Source organism: Pezoporus flaviventris, unplaced genomic scaffold (assembly GCF_033815535.1).
Source record: "Pezoporus flaviventris isolate CSIRO_AGI_PZ_B2104156 unplaced genomic scaffold, CSIRO_AGI_Pfla_v1 ptg000025l, whole genome shotgun sequence".
Classification (NCBI taxonomy): Eukaryota; Metazoa; Chordata; class Aves; order Psittaciformes; family Psittacidae; genus Pezoporus; species Pezoporus flaviventris.
Window position 1 is genome coordinate 17,590,177 of NW_026892573.1, and position 17,463 is coordinate 17,607,639.

Consider the following 17,463-nt stretch of genomic DNA (forward strand, 5'->3'; position numbering starts at 1 on the left):
TCAGTATCAGCTAGGTATGATGTAATCCTAACAGGCTGGGTTGGTTTTTTTTGTGGGTTTTTTGTTTTGTTTTGTTTTTGTTTGTGTTTTTTTTTTTAACAAGTTTACCTGTTATCTTTTGCTCTAAGTAGAAAAAGTTGAGTTCTTGAGATCTGTTTGTCTTCATTGAGAACAATGAAAGCTTGATCTGTTTTTGACTAAAAGCTGATTTGTCATCTTTGAAAATACCAAAATCTAGATGAACAGCTTTAGCACTTTAAGAAAAGTGACAAACCCTTTCCAATGTGGACTTTTATGTCACTGTTAGTCCTTGATGAGTTAGGGTTGCAGGATATCCTTAGAAAGTACTGAGTGGAGGAGCTCAGGACCTTGACTACATTATAGGTGTCTTTTGCTAAGATTTAAATGGTCAGTAAGACTTCAGCTTAACTTTCAGTTAACTGAAAGAGGTTGACATGGATTAATCTCAAGTGATTAATTTGTGCTCCTGCATTTCAGACTGATAAAAGAGTCTGGGGGCCTGACTTCGCTGTTGCATTTCAGACTGATAAAAGGGTCTGGGGGCCTGACTTCGCTGTTGCATTTCAGTCATTGCTTGTAGAGGAAAGCTTGAGCTCTGTGCTAACAAGAAGGTGATGATGGGCTTCAGAGGTGAAGGTGTCCAGATTGTCTTGGCCTTCACAGGAGTAAACTCCTTGGCAGTGAGAAATTGTCGTGAACTTATGGAAATGGTTCTTTTGCTGGGGAATACTACAGCTATCAGGAAGAGCTGTTGCAATGAGTTGAATATTAGTACGAGCATGAGAAATTAAAGAACAACACTTCCTAGAGAAACTGTTTCCAATGATAAATGTTCTATGATCAGAAGTGAAGTGCCTTAAAAAAAAAAAACCAACAAACAAACTGGTTGACTTCTGAGTGACAGAGAGGAACATACAGTATGTTACCTTCTTCTGTATTTGCAGTTTGAAAACAACTGAACAAAATTCTGACCTTCCCAACAAAGTGGCTTGAGCACCATTTGGGCTTCACTTTGCCAAGTGCTAATAACAGCAGCAGAAGCAAACTTGCATAAGCAGCATCAATAGGGGAGTGGCATTTCTGATAAAGCTACCTTTTTCACCCTCTTCAGAATGCATAATTATGTAATGCTGATGTTATGGTGATGCCACAAGGACTTAGTTAAGGTAGGATTCTTGTTGTCACTTCATGCTGCACAGAGTTCGTAAGCTGCTGGGTAGCTGAGCTATGCTGCATAGTTCTGTGCTGCATGTCAGAAGAGGTGCATGAAGCTGTCTCAGTCTCTTTTTTTCTGTGTGGGATACTATCTGAGCTGGTTCTGCCACTTCTGCTGCTGCTGTGTACCTCTATTTAGCCCTCTTTTCCCTTTCTTCCCTATAAAGCACAGCTAATGAAATATTATATACCGTCCCCCACTTTCCTTCTTCTCTTCCTTCCAGTTCTGGGGAGAATTCTTACCTTCAGGCTTTGCTAAGATATTCATTTGGAAAGGCAAAATATCTTGTCTTTCTGTTACTCACTTTGTTATTGAAATACTAGAAGTTGCTATGGTTAGAGTCATCAATATTTCCATTATAAATCTTTTTCATAAACTTCTGAAACTGAAGTCGGCTAGTGTAAAATAAACAAAATCTTAAGTGGGGGGAAAAACATTTCATTAGCATACTCTTCCCTAATTATGAAATAGGATAGGCTTGTCCAGGCTTTGGTTATGCAATTGGGTGGGAAACTTGCTGTGGTTGAGTACGAAAATTCTGAAACTTTGGAGTTTTTAAGGGTTTTGTTTTCATTTATTTTGAAAATGAAACATTAAAGTTTATTGATTTATTGATTATGTTGATAAAACAGTTTGGAATCCTAATTTTGAAAACAGATAAAATCATTAAAGAGAATCTGGCTATGACAGCTGAATGGGTTAAACTGATTGACTTTCACTTGATTCATTGTCATGCTGTCCCTTCAGAGGCATTTCTAATATCCACTTAATTGCATGTACTTTCTGTTTTCTTTTGTTTCAGACACTGTCAGTCTGCAAAATGATGATTCCAAGGATGTTCATTTTTTGTAGGAAATGTGAAGGTTGTAAGCTGAAGTAAAACGTTGGCAGAAACTTGAGAATTTTGCCTCTTCTTTTTCTCTTTGAAGGATTATGTTTACAAGAAACTGATACCATCAAGTGACACTTTTTTGAAAGAAAGTAATTAAAAAAAAAAAAGAATAAAGCTGTATTTATGATCAGAGAAAACTGGATTAACAATGAGGCCAAAGACTTTTCCTGCTACGACATATTCTGGGAACAGCAGACAAAGGTTACAAGAGATTCGAGAAGGTTTAAAGCAACCATCCAAATCTTCAGGTCAGGGACTACCTATCGGACCAGGCAGTGAACCTTCGCTGGACCATAAGATTTTAATAGGGAAGGATGCTGCAAGGCAGCAGCAGATGAGACAGACACCCAAGTTTGGACCATATCAGAAAGCTCTGCGAGAAATTAGATATTCTTTGCTGCCTTTTGCTAATGAGTCGAGTACTACAGCAGCTGCTGAAGTAAACAGGCAGATGCTCCAGGAACTGGTGAACGCAGGTTGTGATCAGGTATGTATGCGTTTGGAGGGGGGATTGTCACTGCCTTCAAAACAAGTTTATTCCCGGGACTGGACAAAGGATTTTGATGGCAGTTATCAAACTTGACAGTTGATAAAATGTACCGTTTTTTCTGACAGTTGTGTTGCTGTATGACTAGCAGAGTAGATGACCTGCTGTTGAGCAATGTGCCTAGAATGGGAATAATTTATGTTAAAAATGGTCATGGTGGCCTGTAGGATTCCCTTAGGATTTCTCCACTTGATGTGTAAAGCTGATCAGGGTACCTTGTCTGTTTTCTTTTTTTTCTTTCAATCTTTTCTTCCTTGCTCTCCTTCCTTCTTCTTGTTTCCCTCAAGACTGGAAGAAGCCTTAGCTGTGAGTACGAGGGAATTTAATCTAGCACATCTAAGCTCAAGTTGCTGTCAGAAGCAACTAGAAGAAATAATTGAGACAGTGTGTGGTCTTTGAATTCTATACGCTTCACTTGCTGGTTGCACTGGCAGCAAGCAGCAGTGATTGGGTACACACCCTTTCTCCCTCACCTTCCCGGCTTCTAGCAAAATGTGGTAGCCCTGTCTCAGATAAGGGACTTGGCACAGGGGTGTTTGCTTTTGTCATTCTGAAGTGGATGTTGGAACGTATTCTTAATTCAGCGGCCACTCACCTGGTGCAGCACATGGTCTGTGTTGAGCTGCATTCATCTTGCATGTGCTTCTAGTGTTGGTATTGAGTTTCACCTCTGTTCAGGAATAATTTAAGGTTTTGCTTTTTCAGATTAAGTGCTGGTTTGGGTTCAGATTCTCTGATTGTTGTAGAAATGACTTTTTTTTTTTTCCCCCCATGTGCTTGAAAGGCAGTTATTGACAAGCTGAAGCATGTCCATTTGTAGTCTGTGATATAAATTTAAGAGATTTTAAACTGAGGTGCTTTAGTAGCATTTCCTTGATTTCAGGACTTCCAACTCCATTTACTCATGGCAGAGTGTGAGTCTCCTAGACTATATTGTGAATCTGTAGAACAAAGCTAACATCAGCCATTATTATAAAGTCATCATTTCTCTGGACCAGTACAGGCATTAATGAGTGCTGTTGCTATTCCAAAGAGTTCATGCTGTGTGAGCATAGAGGAGATTGCACATCCAACGAGAAGTGCTGTGCTACAACTAAACACTTTCTAGTCCAGTGAACTAAGATGCTGTACGGAATTATTTAACTGGAGGAACCAGGGATTTTCTCCGATCTTAAGCATGCCATGAAAACATGGTGTTTTTTAGAACTCTACCCTGTAAATTTCCCTAGCTGTTTAGGATGAGAACACTTGCTGTGTGTGTGAGCCAAGGTTAAATGAGCACAGCTGGATTCTGGATTGGAAATGTGCATTTGGTAAGTACCATAGACAAATCATTCACACACAGAACAGGCTCATTGGACTGCAATCTTGGAAAGTACTTTGAGCACACTGCAGCACAGGGATATTAAGCCGATATATAAAACAGAAATACCTGAGCACCTGTTAAAATGTGTTGGTATTAAAGGCAGTGTAATGCTCTAGATATATGAAGTTTTAATATCTTCAGCTATTTTGACTTCAACGTTCATGTAACAGTATTGCTTCTGATAGAGCACTAACAGTGAGCCCAGTTCTGACTCTGATGTGAAGATTTTTTTCCACCTCCTTAAATTTGGTTGCATATTTTTGGTGGGTTGTGTTTTGCTTGTTTTGTTTTTTTTGGGGGGGTTGTTGGTTTTTTTTGTTTGTTCTCCCCCCCGACCATAATACTTCCATCCTCACTTTTAGCTTTTCTCCCTAGCTTGTTTCTCCCTATCTTGTGACTTGTTGCCTGGAGATGGCATTATTTGGAGTATCGCTTAGGTTTGTTTGGTGTTCATACCTAAGCATGAGCAGGATCACATTGGCTAGAGTCCAGACAGGGGTTCCAAGACTGGAGTCCTGTGGCTAAGAATGCTGAGTTCAGGCCATATGAAGGCTGTCTGTCCTGGGGGGTTGTGAATGAATGGAGTTTCTTGATGCTGTGAATGGTATCTGGCCCTGGGGATGACGTGGTGTAGGGTGATAGACTTGATTACTACCTCTGGATTCTTTCTTCCTGGTGCCTGAACTGTTTTGAATCAAATGCTGAACTGTTTGAGAGCATGATGTGTAGTAAATCAGCCATCCCAAGCTACCCTGTCCCTGCTAGTGAAACAGTCTTTAAACACCTACCTCATGGATGTCTTCTGTAGTCCTGTAGGCAACTAAGATATCATTGATTTAACAGAGAAGTGGTCAGCTTCAGTTTCTTTGGGGATGATTCTATTTACCTCTGGACCCAATGCTAGTGTGAGGTTGGTGGTTGAAGCCCCTCCTACCCTGTTTCACATGTCACCAGCAAATATTTAGAGGTTAAAGATTTCAGTCCATGAACAGCTTATGGTCTTCTTGAACCTTCCTCAACCTTAGGCGCGCAGAGAACAAGATCTTACACCTCCTGATCGTGCTTCATGGTGCGCTAATCAGCTGTTCAGCGGCTGCAAGTTTCCCAAAGTTGGCCATTTGCCCTAAGAAGCTCTAATCACGGGTGGGTTTGGAAGGTGTGAAGAATGAATAGATAGCTACAGCATTATTCAGTTTCATCTTTTGTGACCTCTATTTTCAAGTTGGATTTGGGAACACTGGAAAGTATCCTAACCTTGTGGTGAGTGGTCTGTTCTGGTGGCCACCATGCAGAGATTGAGATTCTTCTTCAGTTTGTTTATTAGACCACAGTAAGAACTTTTGGGAGGGTGAAGGAGAGCAGTCATAATTAAAAGAAAGAAGTTTTAGAGGTAGGTGAGACAATACTTCCATTTATAACTCTCATCAGCTCCAGTCATCTGGTTTATCTGTAGCATGGTTAGATTCTCACAACCATTTTGCATACTGCAAGTGATGTTGCCTGTTAGGTAACATAAAGGTAGGGTTTGTAGCTCCCTTTTCTGCCTAAGTGGCTGTAAGTTTTAAGATTAAATCGGTTTAATTAAGCAAAAAGAAAACATACTCTTTTACAACTTTATTATTGCTGTGTGAAACACCCACACAGACAGGAAATTGGTTATGAGGGGTTGGTAAATTTAACAATTATATAAAATGCAGTGTAATTCGTCAAGTAAATACAAAATTCTTGTGTCTTTCAGTTACAATCACCACAGGTGTTAGATGTGAAAACAGGTTTCTGGTGTGTTTTTTGGTTGTTTTTTTTAACTGATTAGGAAGTTGTGTATCCTTTAAAGGACTCGTGTTCTTTCACAGTGGTTTATTTTCAGCCATCATCTGGCTTATAGTTTTATAGTAAAATCTGGCCCCAAAAACTTAACGGGGACTTGGCTTCTTTCAGCTCAATAGCCAGGATTACACACTCTTTTTTTGAAGAGATACAAAACAAAATTACACACATAATTAGTCATAGTTCTTCTCAAACAAATGGAGTAACTTGCCTGTTGTTTGTGTAAGTCATCTTTTCAACAGTAATTATTTAGTAAGTTTCAATCAAAAATAATTAGTGCAGCATAAATGGTTTTGAAACTTGCAGGACATGACTGCAAAAGATGCGATGTTTTTTTGTTGCAAAAGCTTGAAGCTAAAAGCACTGCTAATAGCAAATGAAACTCCCTGGGCTTAGAAATGTAACTTGCAGTCACTGTGGAGGGACAAGAGTGTGGAGAATCTGTCCTGTGGGCTGGTAAACCGCTGGAATCACCTGGGGCAACTGGTTGGCATTTGGGGTGTGGTGGTAAATGCAGCTGCTGTTGTGGATTGGATTTTTCTAATGAATAGATGCAATTGAGCATATGATTAGTGACATTCCAGGAACCTGAATAGGCTGTAGTGTATTTACTGTACTTCCTTCAAGTGTAAACAGCCAATGACATTGTAATTTAGAGTGGGCTGCAGCAGTTCAAGATGAGCTGTGGAACCTTACACAGGTCAGTTTTTCCCCCCCTCCCCCCGGCCTCAAGCACATTTCTTTGAGGGAGGGTGCCTTTTCTGGGTAAAGATTGATAGACATGGTTTGCTTAGGCATCTACTTTAAAGAAAAAATTATGGTTTAGGATTTTTTTACAGGCTATGTACATCCAGTAACATGCATTGTGTACTACTATGCCCTGTACAACTGTGTGACTATATGAAGTGGGGAAGTTCTAATGCTTCATTTTTTCCAGAGGCTTTTATAAATATCATGTAATAAAACATGTACTCTCCACCTGTGCCAATATCAGAACATTCCAGAGGGGAAGATCTGTCCTTTGGACACTAATTATAGTGTCTTTCAAGGAAGAGGAATGGTGTTTGTGGGTACTGTAATGTGTCTAAGAATATCACATCTTGTCATCTGTGTTACACTGAACTCATGGAATTCAGTTTGAAGAAGTGGGGTGGTTTGTTTTCTTCTTTCTCAGTTCTTCCTTCTTCCATTTCAGGATTCTTTTGATCTGTTCATTATGGATTTGCATCTTTTTTATTTAACCCATTTCGCAAAGATTCTACCCTGATTTGGGAATGCGGCTTGATTTCGGAAAACTTGGATAATGGGGAATACATTATTTGCCTCAATTTGAACAAATATTTGCACCTCTTCGAAGGAAATTCTGCTATGCCAAGTAGACCTTGGGCAGAAAGTTCTTTTATGTTTTGCATTCTGTTTTTTCTTTTCTATAAAAAGTTTCAGGTCATGCTTGTCCACCTATAATCCGTGTGCCATCTAGCAGTGTGGTACTGACCATTATGACTTTCCTGTTGCAGTGTTGCGAGGAAACAGATACAATGGCAAGTTTTCTTTTGGTAACAGGCAGTGCATGGCTGGAATTTTCCTTGTAGTAAAACATCTGTTGTGATTTGGTTGTTAAGAGAACAAGGCTAAAAACACAGCTTGCCTTCAAGGTGAAGGGCAGCAAATTTTGTAATAGCCCCGAGTAAATGGGGGAATTGATTTTATAACATTGGCCTGTCCTGTAACAAAATTTTGTCTTCTGCTTGGGTAAACATTACCTGTATTAAAGAGTTCTGCTTGCCCAACTGTTTACTGAAACCTCCAGATGAGCATCTTAGTCATCTTCTGGGTGTTTTGGGTCCAGAGTAATGAAAAATAACCTGCAGAATGAGGTGTTACTGCCTAGGTTATTCTGTGGGACATACATTTAAGGTAGCAAGAGTCACTATGAACTGTGTTGCAAGTCAGGAGGATATAAGTATTTCTGGGTTACAAGGACTAAAAAGGGGACCCTCAAATGAGGGCACTCGCTGCTGAATGCAGGAGAAGGATTTTATTTTAGCAACTGAAGTAGATTTGATAATTGAGGCCAACAGTCTCTTGGGTGTTTGTTTGTCTCCCTCATTTGAAGGTAAGCTGTTCATTCTGTCTTCTCTTTACTGATGTGTTGAGAGCTTGTTTCATAAGCTTTTCCTATACTTTTTTCCTTTTTTTCTAACCTCCCTTTTTTGTTTCAGCCTTCTTCTCGTTTTTGAGAAGTTTCCAGTATCATCCGGTGTTCTTCCATCAAAGCATGTAAAAGAACGTGTTTTCCCACCAAGATGTCTGAAGTTAGCCCCTTAAGTAATTTCAGTTCTTAACTGCTTCAGGGAAAAAAGTGAGTGATACCTTTGCAGAGTCTGAAAGCAAGAGTAGAGGATTGCTCTTGAGCCAATACCTACCTATTTTATCCTGTTTCTCTTGTCTCCAGTCTCCCTGTGTTGCTGTTGCTTCTTGATGACCCTGTCTTAGCGAATATACTTAAATCCTCTGTGTCATGATGCAGTTTCTGCAATATATTTTGGAAGGCGCTCTTGCCTTTGCTCTGTGTGAGCATGGCTTCGAGTTTGTCCTGCAGAAGGCAAAAAAAGAATTTTGCCTTTTCCTTTACATTTCTGTGGTGTGTAAGTATCCCTTAGCAGTAGTAGGTGACTGCATGTTCTTCACATGACAAGATGTGGCTTCTAGGCAACTGGGCAGTAATAGGGCATTGAACAAGACTGCAATATATTTTAAATTCTGCCCTTTCTTCTTTAGCAAACTATAGAATAAATTGTGTCTTGGTAGTAGGGTTATGTTTGAAATGACAGAACAGGAATCAGGTACTAGACTTCAATTGTAGATAAGTGTGAATCTTGAGTTACCTTAAACTAATGCTTTCCTATTTCACATGTCAGATAATCATTCTAGAAGCTTGGGAGTTAATATAAAAGTCTAAAATTATATATTGCTATAACAGGGTGCAGTATTAATTTGCACTGGATACTTAAATTGTATTTATTAGAATTTAATTGACAGAAGAAAGTTGAGCTATGGATTTTTACTTTCTTTAATAAGAAAGGAAATGGCTTCATCACAGTCACTAAAAATTCTGCATAAGCATTTACTTCAGTCTCTGAATAAAAAAAGCCCTTGTGACCAAAAGTGAAGATTGCCATTCTTATAACAGGAAGTTGATATCACAATAGTAGTAGGGTGTAACTGTTCCTTTTGCTTTTTTTGTTGTTGCTGTTCTCAGCCTAAATATCTGCTGTTCTGTTCAGCTTGTATCTGAGAGGAACCAATGTGATTTTTTGGGGAGGTTGAAAACCAGTGTCTCTGCATGGGTAGGGGGTATATGGGGTGGCTTTTTGGTTGTCATTGTGGGGTTTTCTTGTTTTTTTAAAAAATACTATTCAACTTAGATTTCAGTAAAGTACTGGATTCAGGTCTCTTGCATGCTAAAACCTTCAGCGGTAATCGAAGATGTGCATTTAGAACTCAGTTTAACCTCAGAATGCTTTTCTGCTAGGTACTGAAGTAATAAACCCTCATGTTCAAGCTGCTAATAGAGTACTGACAGAATGCAAATAAAAGTCCATGACTCGTTCTCATGTACTACAGGAGTATGGGCCATACTTGTGAGCAGAGATTTTTATTTTATTTCTTTTAATTTTGTTTCCCCCTAAAGCATGGCCAGATATACAAAGAGTAACTTGCCATGATAGTCCTTTTTCCTCACTTTTTTTTCTTTCTGTACCCACAGGAAAAATTACTTTGCAGACATTTTGAAATCAGCTCATCAGCGGAACTGAAACTAAATTAATGGGAAGGAAAAAAAAAAGCGATTATTTCATTTGTACTCTGTGTAGAAATACTAATACTCTCACCAGGTATGGGAGCTTATAGCAATTTAAATTAGAAAAGTGTAGCCAGGCATTCAGTCGCATAATATGAAGGGAACCAAACTACTTTTTCTTCTATTTTATTATAAAATCTAACTGTCAAATGCTGTCATATTTGCCCAAGGGTAGAATGAAGTTGCTGTTACTGCATGTTCTGAAAGCATGGTACTATTACAATTGTGTCTCTGCTTTCTGGAAGCATTCAAGATGCTGGCTGAATTCTCACCAGACCACTGTTGGAAGGAGAAACAGTGACTGACATGGTCATGCCTAGGCACTGAGGATTACACCGCTGTTATTCTGAAGGTGAATAGTTATGTACTACAAAATACAGCAGAAATGCTTTTTGGTTATGAGGTTGACCATGTCAGTCTTGAGCAGACCACAGCTTGTTAGTGTTCCCTTTGGCACAGCGTTCAGATCCTGCTCAGCAGCTGTTTGTGGTGGTAGTGTTTCCTCTAGAATGTCCATGTCTCATGTGTTGTCCATGTACCCCCCCAGTTTACCATAAATTGGGCTCCAGTACATACAGTCTCTGTTCCCTTGGTACCAGCCGTCTCTGTGACTTGCAAATGCATGTATGTAGTGATATTTAAAATAAACCAGGACAGACATGAAAGCGAACTTAAAAGTAGTTTGGATTTTCTTGGTGGTGATGGCTCCACTGTCCGTTTATTCCTCACCATTGCATTTTTTTGTTGTTGTTGTTGTTGCATTTTGCAACTGTTCCTATATCCTTTGTTACTCTAATGCATGATTTGTAAACTACTCATTTCATCCAGAGCATGCAAAGAAGCAGTGTATTACTCTTTGCGTACATAAAATGCTAGGAAGAAGAGTGCTGATACAAAAAGAGATAATGTAGTTAGGTTCTTGCCCTTCAAAGAGATTGGTTTCAGTAAGACAACTAGCAGTGTGAAATTACTCCTGTGTAAGTCTTTATATGGTTAGGTTTGGATTTGATCCACCATTTATGAATCTGTTGGATGTGGGTTATTTCAAACCAGAAGAAAATGCCAGCACAGACTCAGATCATCGCTGCTGCACTGCAGCTTCATTCTCTCCCCATTCATTTTGTTCTTCCAGTACAGAAGACACGGCTGCGTGGTGACCTCATAGCAGCCTTCCAGTATCTGAAGGGGGCCTATAGGGATGCTGGAGAGGTACTCCTCATTAGAGACTGTAGTGATAGGACAAGGGGTAACGGGTTAAAACTTAAACAGGGGAAGTTTAGACTGGATATAAGGAGGAAATTCTTTCCTGTTAGGGTGGTGAGGCACTGGAATAGGTTGCCCAGGGAGGTTGTGAATGCTTCATCCCTGGCAGTGTTCAAGACCGGGTTGGACGAGGCCTTGGGTGATATGATTTAGCATAAGGTGTCCCTGCCCATGGCAGGGGGGTTGGAACTAAATGATCTTAAGGTCCTTTCCAACCCTAATTATTCTATGATTCTGTATCAACTCATAAATATTTTCAAGGCTGTTCAAGTCTCTACCTTCCTTTACCTTTTTTCCTACTGCATTGCTTTTTCTGCTCTGTTGTTTTGAATGGCGAATATGTAACACCTCCTATATGATTTTCTCCATGTGCCTCTGAATATGCTAATTATTTTTTTTTATATTTGAAAACTATTAAGAACTCTTTTAGAGACTTCAGCCTCCTTTTTAAGATTTTATATGACATCCTAGAGAATTATAGATGTAACTGTAATGTGACTTTAACAGTACACCCCATGTATCTTCTTCTCTGCATCTTTTCTTCCATTTAGTGCCAGGACTTTAGTTCTGTGGTTAAATGAGCCACCTGTCCCATTCATCCTTCTTTTCCAGTTTTTCCACAGTCGTTGTGTTCATTCCACCTTCCTGCCTGATGCCAGCCTAATAAAGATGTGTAAAATCTAACCAGTGTAACTGGAACCTTGAAAATACTAATATGTGCATGGAATCCTGGTTTACAAACCTCAAAATCTCTGTTTGTCCCAACTAAAAATAGAAAAAGTTGTGGCCATGTGACAGAGATCTTCAAATCAAGACAAATCCACTCCATATTGGGCTGAATTTGTCGTGGCTCCAAACGAGGGCTTTCTCCAGAGATGTTCATTCATTCCACCTTGCTGAAGCTGGTTCTTTATGATTGTCCAGGTCAGTTTTTTGATTGTGCTTTTAGATGATCCCTGATTGCCGGTGTAACGTGTGCTGCCCAGACATGATTGTGATCAGCTGGCTGTGTACTGGAGCATGGTGGAATCTCTTTTTCTTTCAAGTACTTCAGCAGTAGCTGTACTGGAAACTTGCTTCTGTGTCTTTCCTGTGATAATTTCTTCCACCTTGGCCATCCCTCACTTTCGGAAAAGCTATTTATGTTCTCTAATGCAAGCACTAAGTTCATTGTGTGGTTTCGTGAAGGTATTTTATGAAGAACGTGTGTTTGGTGTTGCAGTCTTGCAAATGGAGAGGTGTTGGTGCGGTGCTCAACAGTGCAAAGCACAGACCTAGAGTCTTGGGGTTTACAAGTAGGCAAAAGTCCTCAGCCTGAGCCAGGTCACCTGGTGAGCCAGCTCCCCATACTTGACAAGCAGGATCTCACTGGGAACTACCAGCAAATTCAAACGCAAGCCACAAGAATTCTCATCTGCGTTGGTGTGCCTCCCTCCTGCCCCCCTTCTCTCTGTTTACTGAGCAGTGAACCTTCAGGGGGTTTAGCCACATGAAAGTAACCTAGAAAAAGTATTTTTCAGTACTACTTTGGTGCTGTAACAAATCAGTTCCACTTTTCCAGGAACTTCCCAGTGGCTCATAAGAGTTAGAAATTGCTGGAGGTTGAGAACTTGCTGTTTCAGGTCCTGCACTACACTTACGCAGAAATGGGTGCTCAGATTTGCTGCCAGGGAAGGAGTTGTTGCCTCTTGAGTCTGGAGCACCTCTGCTCAGGAGGCAAAGGAGACTGTGAGCTGCAGCACAATCTGTGGCAGAGCTCTGGTACTTGGGGCAGAGCTGTCTATTCCCAAATTCTTGGGAAGGTCAGAATGTCCTGCTGTGTGTTCAGCATCTCCAGGAACACTGTTTTGGGCAAACAGTGCTATGTGTTTAACAGGATTCTTATTGGCTTGGGGCTCCTCCTCTTCCTTTTTTTTTTTTTTTTTTTTTTTTGCAAAGGGCCGTTTTCCTCTCCTTGCCTCATGGAGGACGGTTTCGGCTCCCAGCCTCTTCAGTGGCTATAGGAGTGTGACCTCCGTCATCACCCTGCCTTATGTGGGCCAAACAACAGCTATAGCATTCACACAGCAGCTAGGGGAGGCCAGTTATCTTACTTTCAGGTGTGCATAAAGCTTCCTTGTTTCCTCACATTATCTTACCTTGGAATAGGATTATTGGTTAGTACTAGACAAAACCCTGAGTCAAACAAGTTGGAGCACCATCAACCCTCTTTGCACACAGACTTCTGAACCTGTGAATTTTGGGAAAAGCCTGCCAATAGATCACAGATCTGGTTTGCCACTTTCACATGGTGGTTTTCTGATTTCTCAGTCTGGGAGGAGGCTCAGTGAAACTAAGTTTTACACCACCACCACCCCCTCCCATTTTTTTTTTTTTTTTTTTTTTTTTGACCTTGATCGTGGCAGCCAATGGGAGGCTTAAACTGACAGGGAAGTGATAACTGACAATTATAAGGGCAGAGGGGAAGCATAAGAAGCATGAAGCCCCTGCTAAAAAGCAGGAACTGGATGTGTGAGCAGAGAGAATGATGTTTGGCATTTGCTTGGGGAGGAGAGCAGATGGGTTGCAGAGACAAATTTAAACATTAGTAGCAAACTGGTTGTTTTAACTGGAGGCACATTAGAGCAGAGGAAGTATCTGCTTGGAAAATTGGATGTAATTTTTGAGGGTGAAAATTCTAATCATACAGACTGAAGTGCTGTTTTGGTCTCTCAGCCCCCAAGCCACCTGCATGACTAAAGCCAGCACGTACTCGCTGTGGGCTTGTGCTCAGGTGTTGGGAAAGTCCTCCTCCTCTTCAGCTTATCAGCCTGGGCCAAAACCACTCCCTGCATACCAGGGAAAGCAGTGTGGGGTTCCCAGCGATGCTCCCCACAGTGTGGGCCTGCTGCTTGCTCTAGCTGCAGAGGAGTTGTCTTCATGTTCCCTACTTGAATGTAGAAGTTCCAGGTTGCCTTTCTTTCCTCCTCCCCACTTCCCTCTTTTCAGTGTTTCTGTGTGCTCGCTGTCTGAAGTCATGCTTAACCCCTCATCCTGCCCATATGCTTTGCTCACAAGGCTTAGTTGCTTTTTGTATTTTTAGGTAGCACCCTCCTGTATTCAAAAAGCCAGGCTCCTATGCTTGTTGCAATGGCAGTTCTTGCTTCTGGGAAAATAAAGGATTTGCTTTCCATGTAAAAATAGCTTTATTATTTCCATACGCGAGTAGCAATTGGGGCAGGCATATATGCAGGTCAGCCAGGAGATGGGATTGGATGATTAAAACCTCTGTTCCAAGAATGGGCTGGAACCGGCAACAGTTCTTGATGTGCTGTGCAAAGCAAACTGTCTTGAAGAGAAGTGGTATTCCTTCTTTGGGTGCACGTGCAAAGTGCTGGTATTATTCTACAGAGGGGAGCCAAGCACTGACAGAATGAGCACTTAACTCTGTTAAGTACTTAGCTTAGTTTTACAGTTTCCTCATGATCACATTCTTCTGGTAATGGAAGGCATGCACTTTGAATAAGAGATTACAAAGGAAAGTTTCTTAGAGCTAATCTATAACTGCAAGTGCTTGGAGGGATGTTTGCAGGAGCAGTCTCTATTATTCTCCAAGATTGTGCTCAGTTGGGTACTGAGTAAATAAACAGTAAATGTGCAAATCTTGGGTAATGTCGCTTTGTGCTTGTTTTGATAGTCCAGCTGTACTGTGGTTTTTGTTTGCTGTGGTAACTCTTGTGAATCTTCTGGCTTATTGCCACGTATTTCTAGATATATATGAGCCTGATGTGGATCTTTTTCATCTTTGTATTTTGCTAGTTCATATTTTTCTTCCTTCAGATGTATTTTAGAGGTTTCTTTAAAGCTTTAAAAACTAGTCAGCTTGAATTTTCCCTTTATCTTCACAAAAGTCACTACAAAAGTAAGAAAAAAAGCACAAAAGAGGAATTACAGGCAGCATTAAAAATGTTCCTTCAGAACAGAAAAGCAGATTTAACATGAATTAAAAACTCAGCTTTGTTTCAGAGTTGCAAGAGCTCTTTTATTCACCAGAGAACTGTTAAAGCTAGTCATTTCTGGCATAGTATCGGTGAGGGAAGCGTGACAAAGTGCAGTGGAATGCACTGAGCTGCAAGCCAGCTTGTAGTAGTATATGACTTTAGTGTATGGAGAATTGCAGGAAGTGCTGGGGGGGGGGGGGAAGCCTTTTCATTTGATCAGCTACTGAATAACAGTGTTCTCGTTCCTCAGACCCCACCTGCAACAACAGAGGGGTCCCTTGGATGCTTGTGTCAGAAGACGGAACTTGAGGAGCCTGTGCAGTCTGAGTTTCTGGTAGAACCAGGCTCTGTTCTCTGAGCACTGCTGTGCAGGATGCATGGAAATGAGAAAGCTGGGAAGAGTAGTGGGGTTGCAGAGCAACTGTACGTATATCTAGGCTGGGAATGTATGCTAGCCTGATCGTGCTAGAAAATGAAGATTCTTGGGCCAAAATTCTGTCCAGACTGAAATCAGTAAAATTGCTATTGATTTCATCAGACCAGAGCTTTGCTGCTTATTTTGGGCAGTAAAAGAGTCCTGTTCCACCAGTACACACCTGCAAAGTCCATTTACTTAGACTGAGGTTTTGGCACAGATTTTGGCCTTAAGTGGAAATCTGTTCTAATCCAGTTAATATTGGTAGCTTGCATTTCAGATTCCATGGACAGTTAAACCCAGTTAAGATATTCCTGTAACTTGAAGCGTAACTGGTATTTTCCTTCGTTCTTCCCGAAATTGTGATGTTGGTGTCCACAGTTTTCCAAGCTTTTGTAATGACATTATAAGAAAACATGATGGTACCTTTCCTGGAACTGGAAAGCTTGATTAAAATTAATTATAATGTTGATAATTTTAAGAGCTGATGGATGCCTTGAAGAAAGGAAGCAGATGTTTGCAGTGCTTGTTACAGGAAGTGAATGTTGACCCTGGAAGCAGAGTGTCTTAAAAACTGCTCTTCAGGAATCAGTGCATCTGTAATTCTGCATCTCACAGTGCTATCCAAGGCAGCGTACACAGGCAGAAGCTCCAGTAAGATGCACAGACAGTAGAAGTGAGGAAAGCATTTCTCTGGAGCTCCAGGATGACCTCTCAGAGCTTACTGGTGTAGCGTGAACTAGATAACAAATATCAGGGTCCATCTCCATGTGTTATTACCATAGATGCTGAGCTTTGTTTTGGGCTTGGCATGCTTAAAGAGCATGACCATATATCTTCTCATGAACCTGCAGTGTGCTATGATGCAGTGATATCTGTTTAACAATACTTGCCAGCGTGCACACAGGTTAGAAACCAGTAGGAGTACTGTCTCCACCCAATTCTCATAGGGGAAATTTAGGAACTTGGAATTCGATTGCCTAACCAGACATACATCCTTACCTTTGGCAGCTTTGTCAAACAGGTGCATAGAAACTATATTGTTTTCCTTCATCCAGAAAGTGAGACATTTACCAGCATGCTACTGCATGTTGTTGAGTCCTAGTTTCTGGGACTGTGTATTGTGAGGCCTCCCTTCCATGCCATATAGCATTGTGCTTGTTAATGCTCATGTTACCTGTCAAAGCACTGGCCAGGATTCATTCTGCACTTGAAATGTCTGTGAAAAATTTTGCGCATGATTTTGCTGTAAAGATCACTTTTTAAGAATATGTTTTCTCAAGGAAGAAAAGTGATTACTTGTCTGTTACTATTTCTTAATATTTTGTACTCTTGAAGATCTCAGAAGAAACATTCTGGCTTTGAACAGTATTCTTGCAACTGAACATGTGCTGTAATGATAACAATACTAATAATGAAGCCTGTAAAGCAATTGCCAGTTGTTCTCTTAAGTGACGTGGATTGAGAACAATGGAAAACAACAGTCCCCTAAAAGTTCGCATAAAGGGTTGAGGAAGGGAGTGATGAGCACTGATCCGCTGCCAGGATTACTGGCAACTAGTAATAAAATGTGTCAGCACTGAGTGACTTGGTCAAGGGACCAGTTTCTTTATCTTCTTGAGCCTTCTCATGCTTCCTCCTCAGACTTAAACTGTGTAAGAAGGGTGAGTGGAATCATGGTCCTCTGCTCTGCTTTCCTTCCTCTCCTTTGTTTCAGTCTAATCAAGTTCAGACTTCTTAGGAGTTCAAAATACTGTATTTTCCTAAGAAATATAGTTGTTGTGGAACAGGTCCAATATCTGCTAGAGTCATTGTTACCAGGGTTTTTATTGGCTTGATACAGTGAGATATTTTTTTCTTCCTCCTGTGGTTTAAAATTACTTGTCTAACATGTTGATTTATAGCCTGTCATGTAAGACTGTTTCCCCTTGGCTATATCTTTTTAAGATGATCAGATGTCTTTCTGAAAAATGTCCTGTTGTTGCCTTGAAATATTAAGTGATAACTGTACCAGTAAGAGAGGGATTAGCTTGTTAAACCTCATACGATACCAGCACACAAAATACGGCAATTA

General features: G+C 40.6%; 1 protein-coding gene across 2 annotated transcripts in view; it reads left to right on the forward strand.

Moving 5' to 3' along the window:
- The window catches only part of LATS2 (large tumor suppressor kinase 2), a 50,955-nt gene that overhangs the window by 2,608 nt on the left and 30,884 nt on the right, over positions 1 to 17,463 (forward strand). The window contains exons 1-2 of one of the 2 annotated variants that reach the window (XM_061457647.1): positions 602 to 714; positions 2,040 to 2,616. In XM_061457647.1, the coding sequence (XP_061313631.1) occupies positions 2,278 to 2,616 (339 nt within the window). In that variant the 5' untranslated portion in view covers positions 602 to 714; positions 2,040 to 2,277. Of the gene's footprint in view, positions 1 to 601; positions 715 to 2,039; positions 2,617 to 17,463 lie in introns of those variants that run through there. The other variant, XM_061457648.1, reaches the window with a different exon arrangement.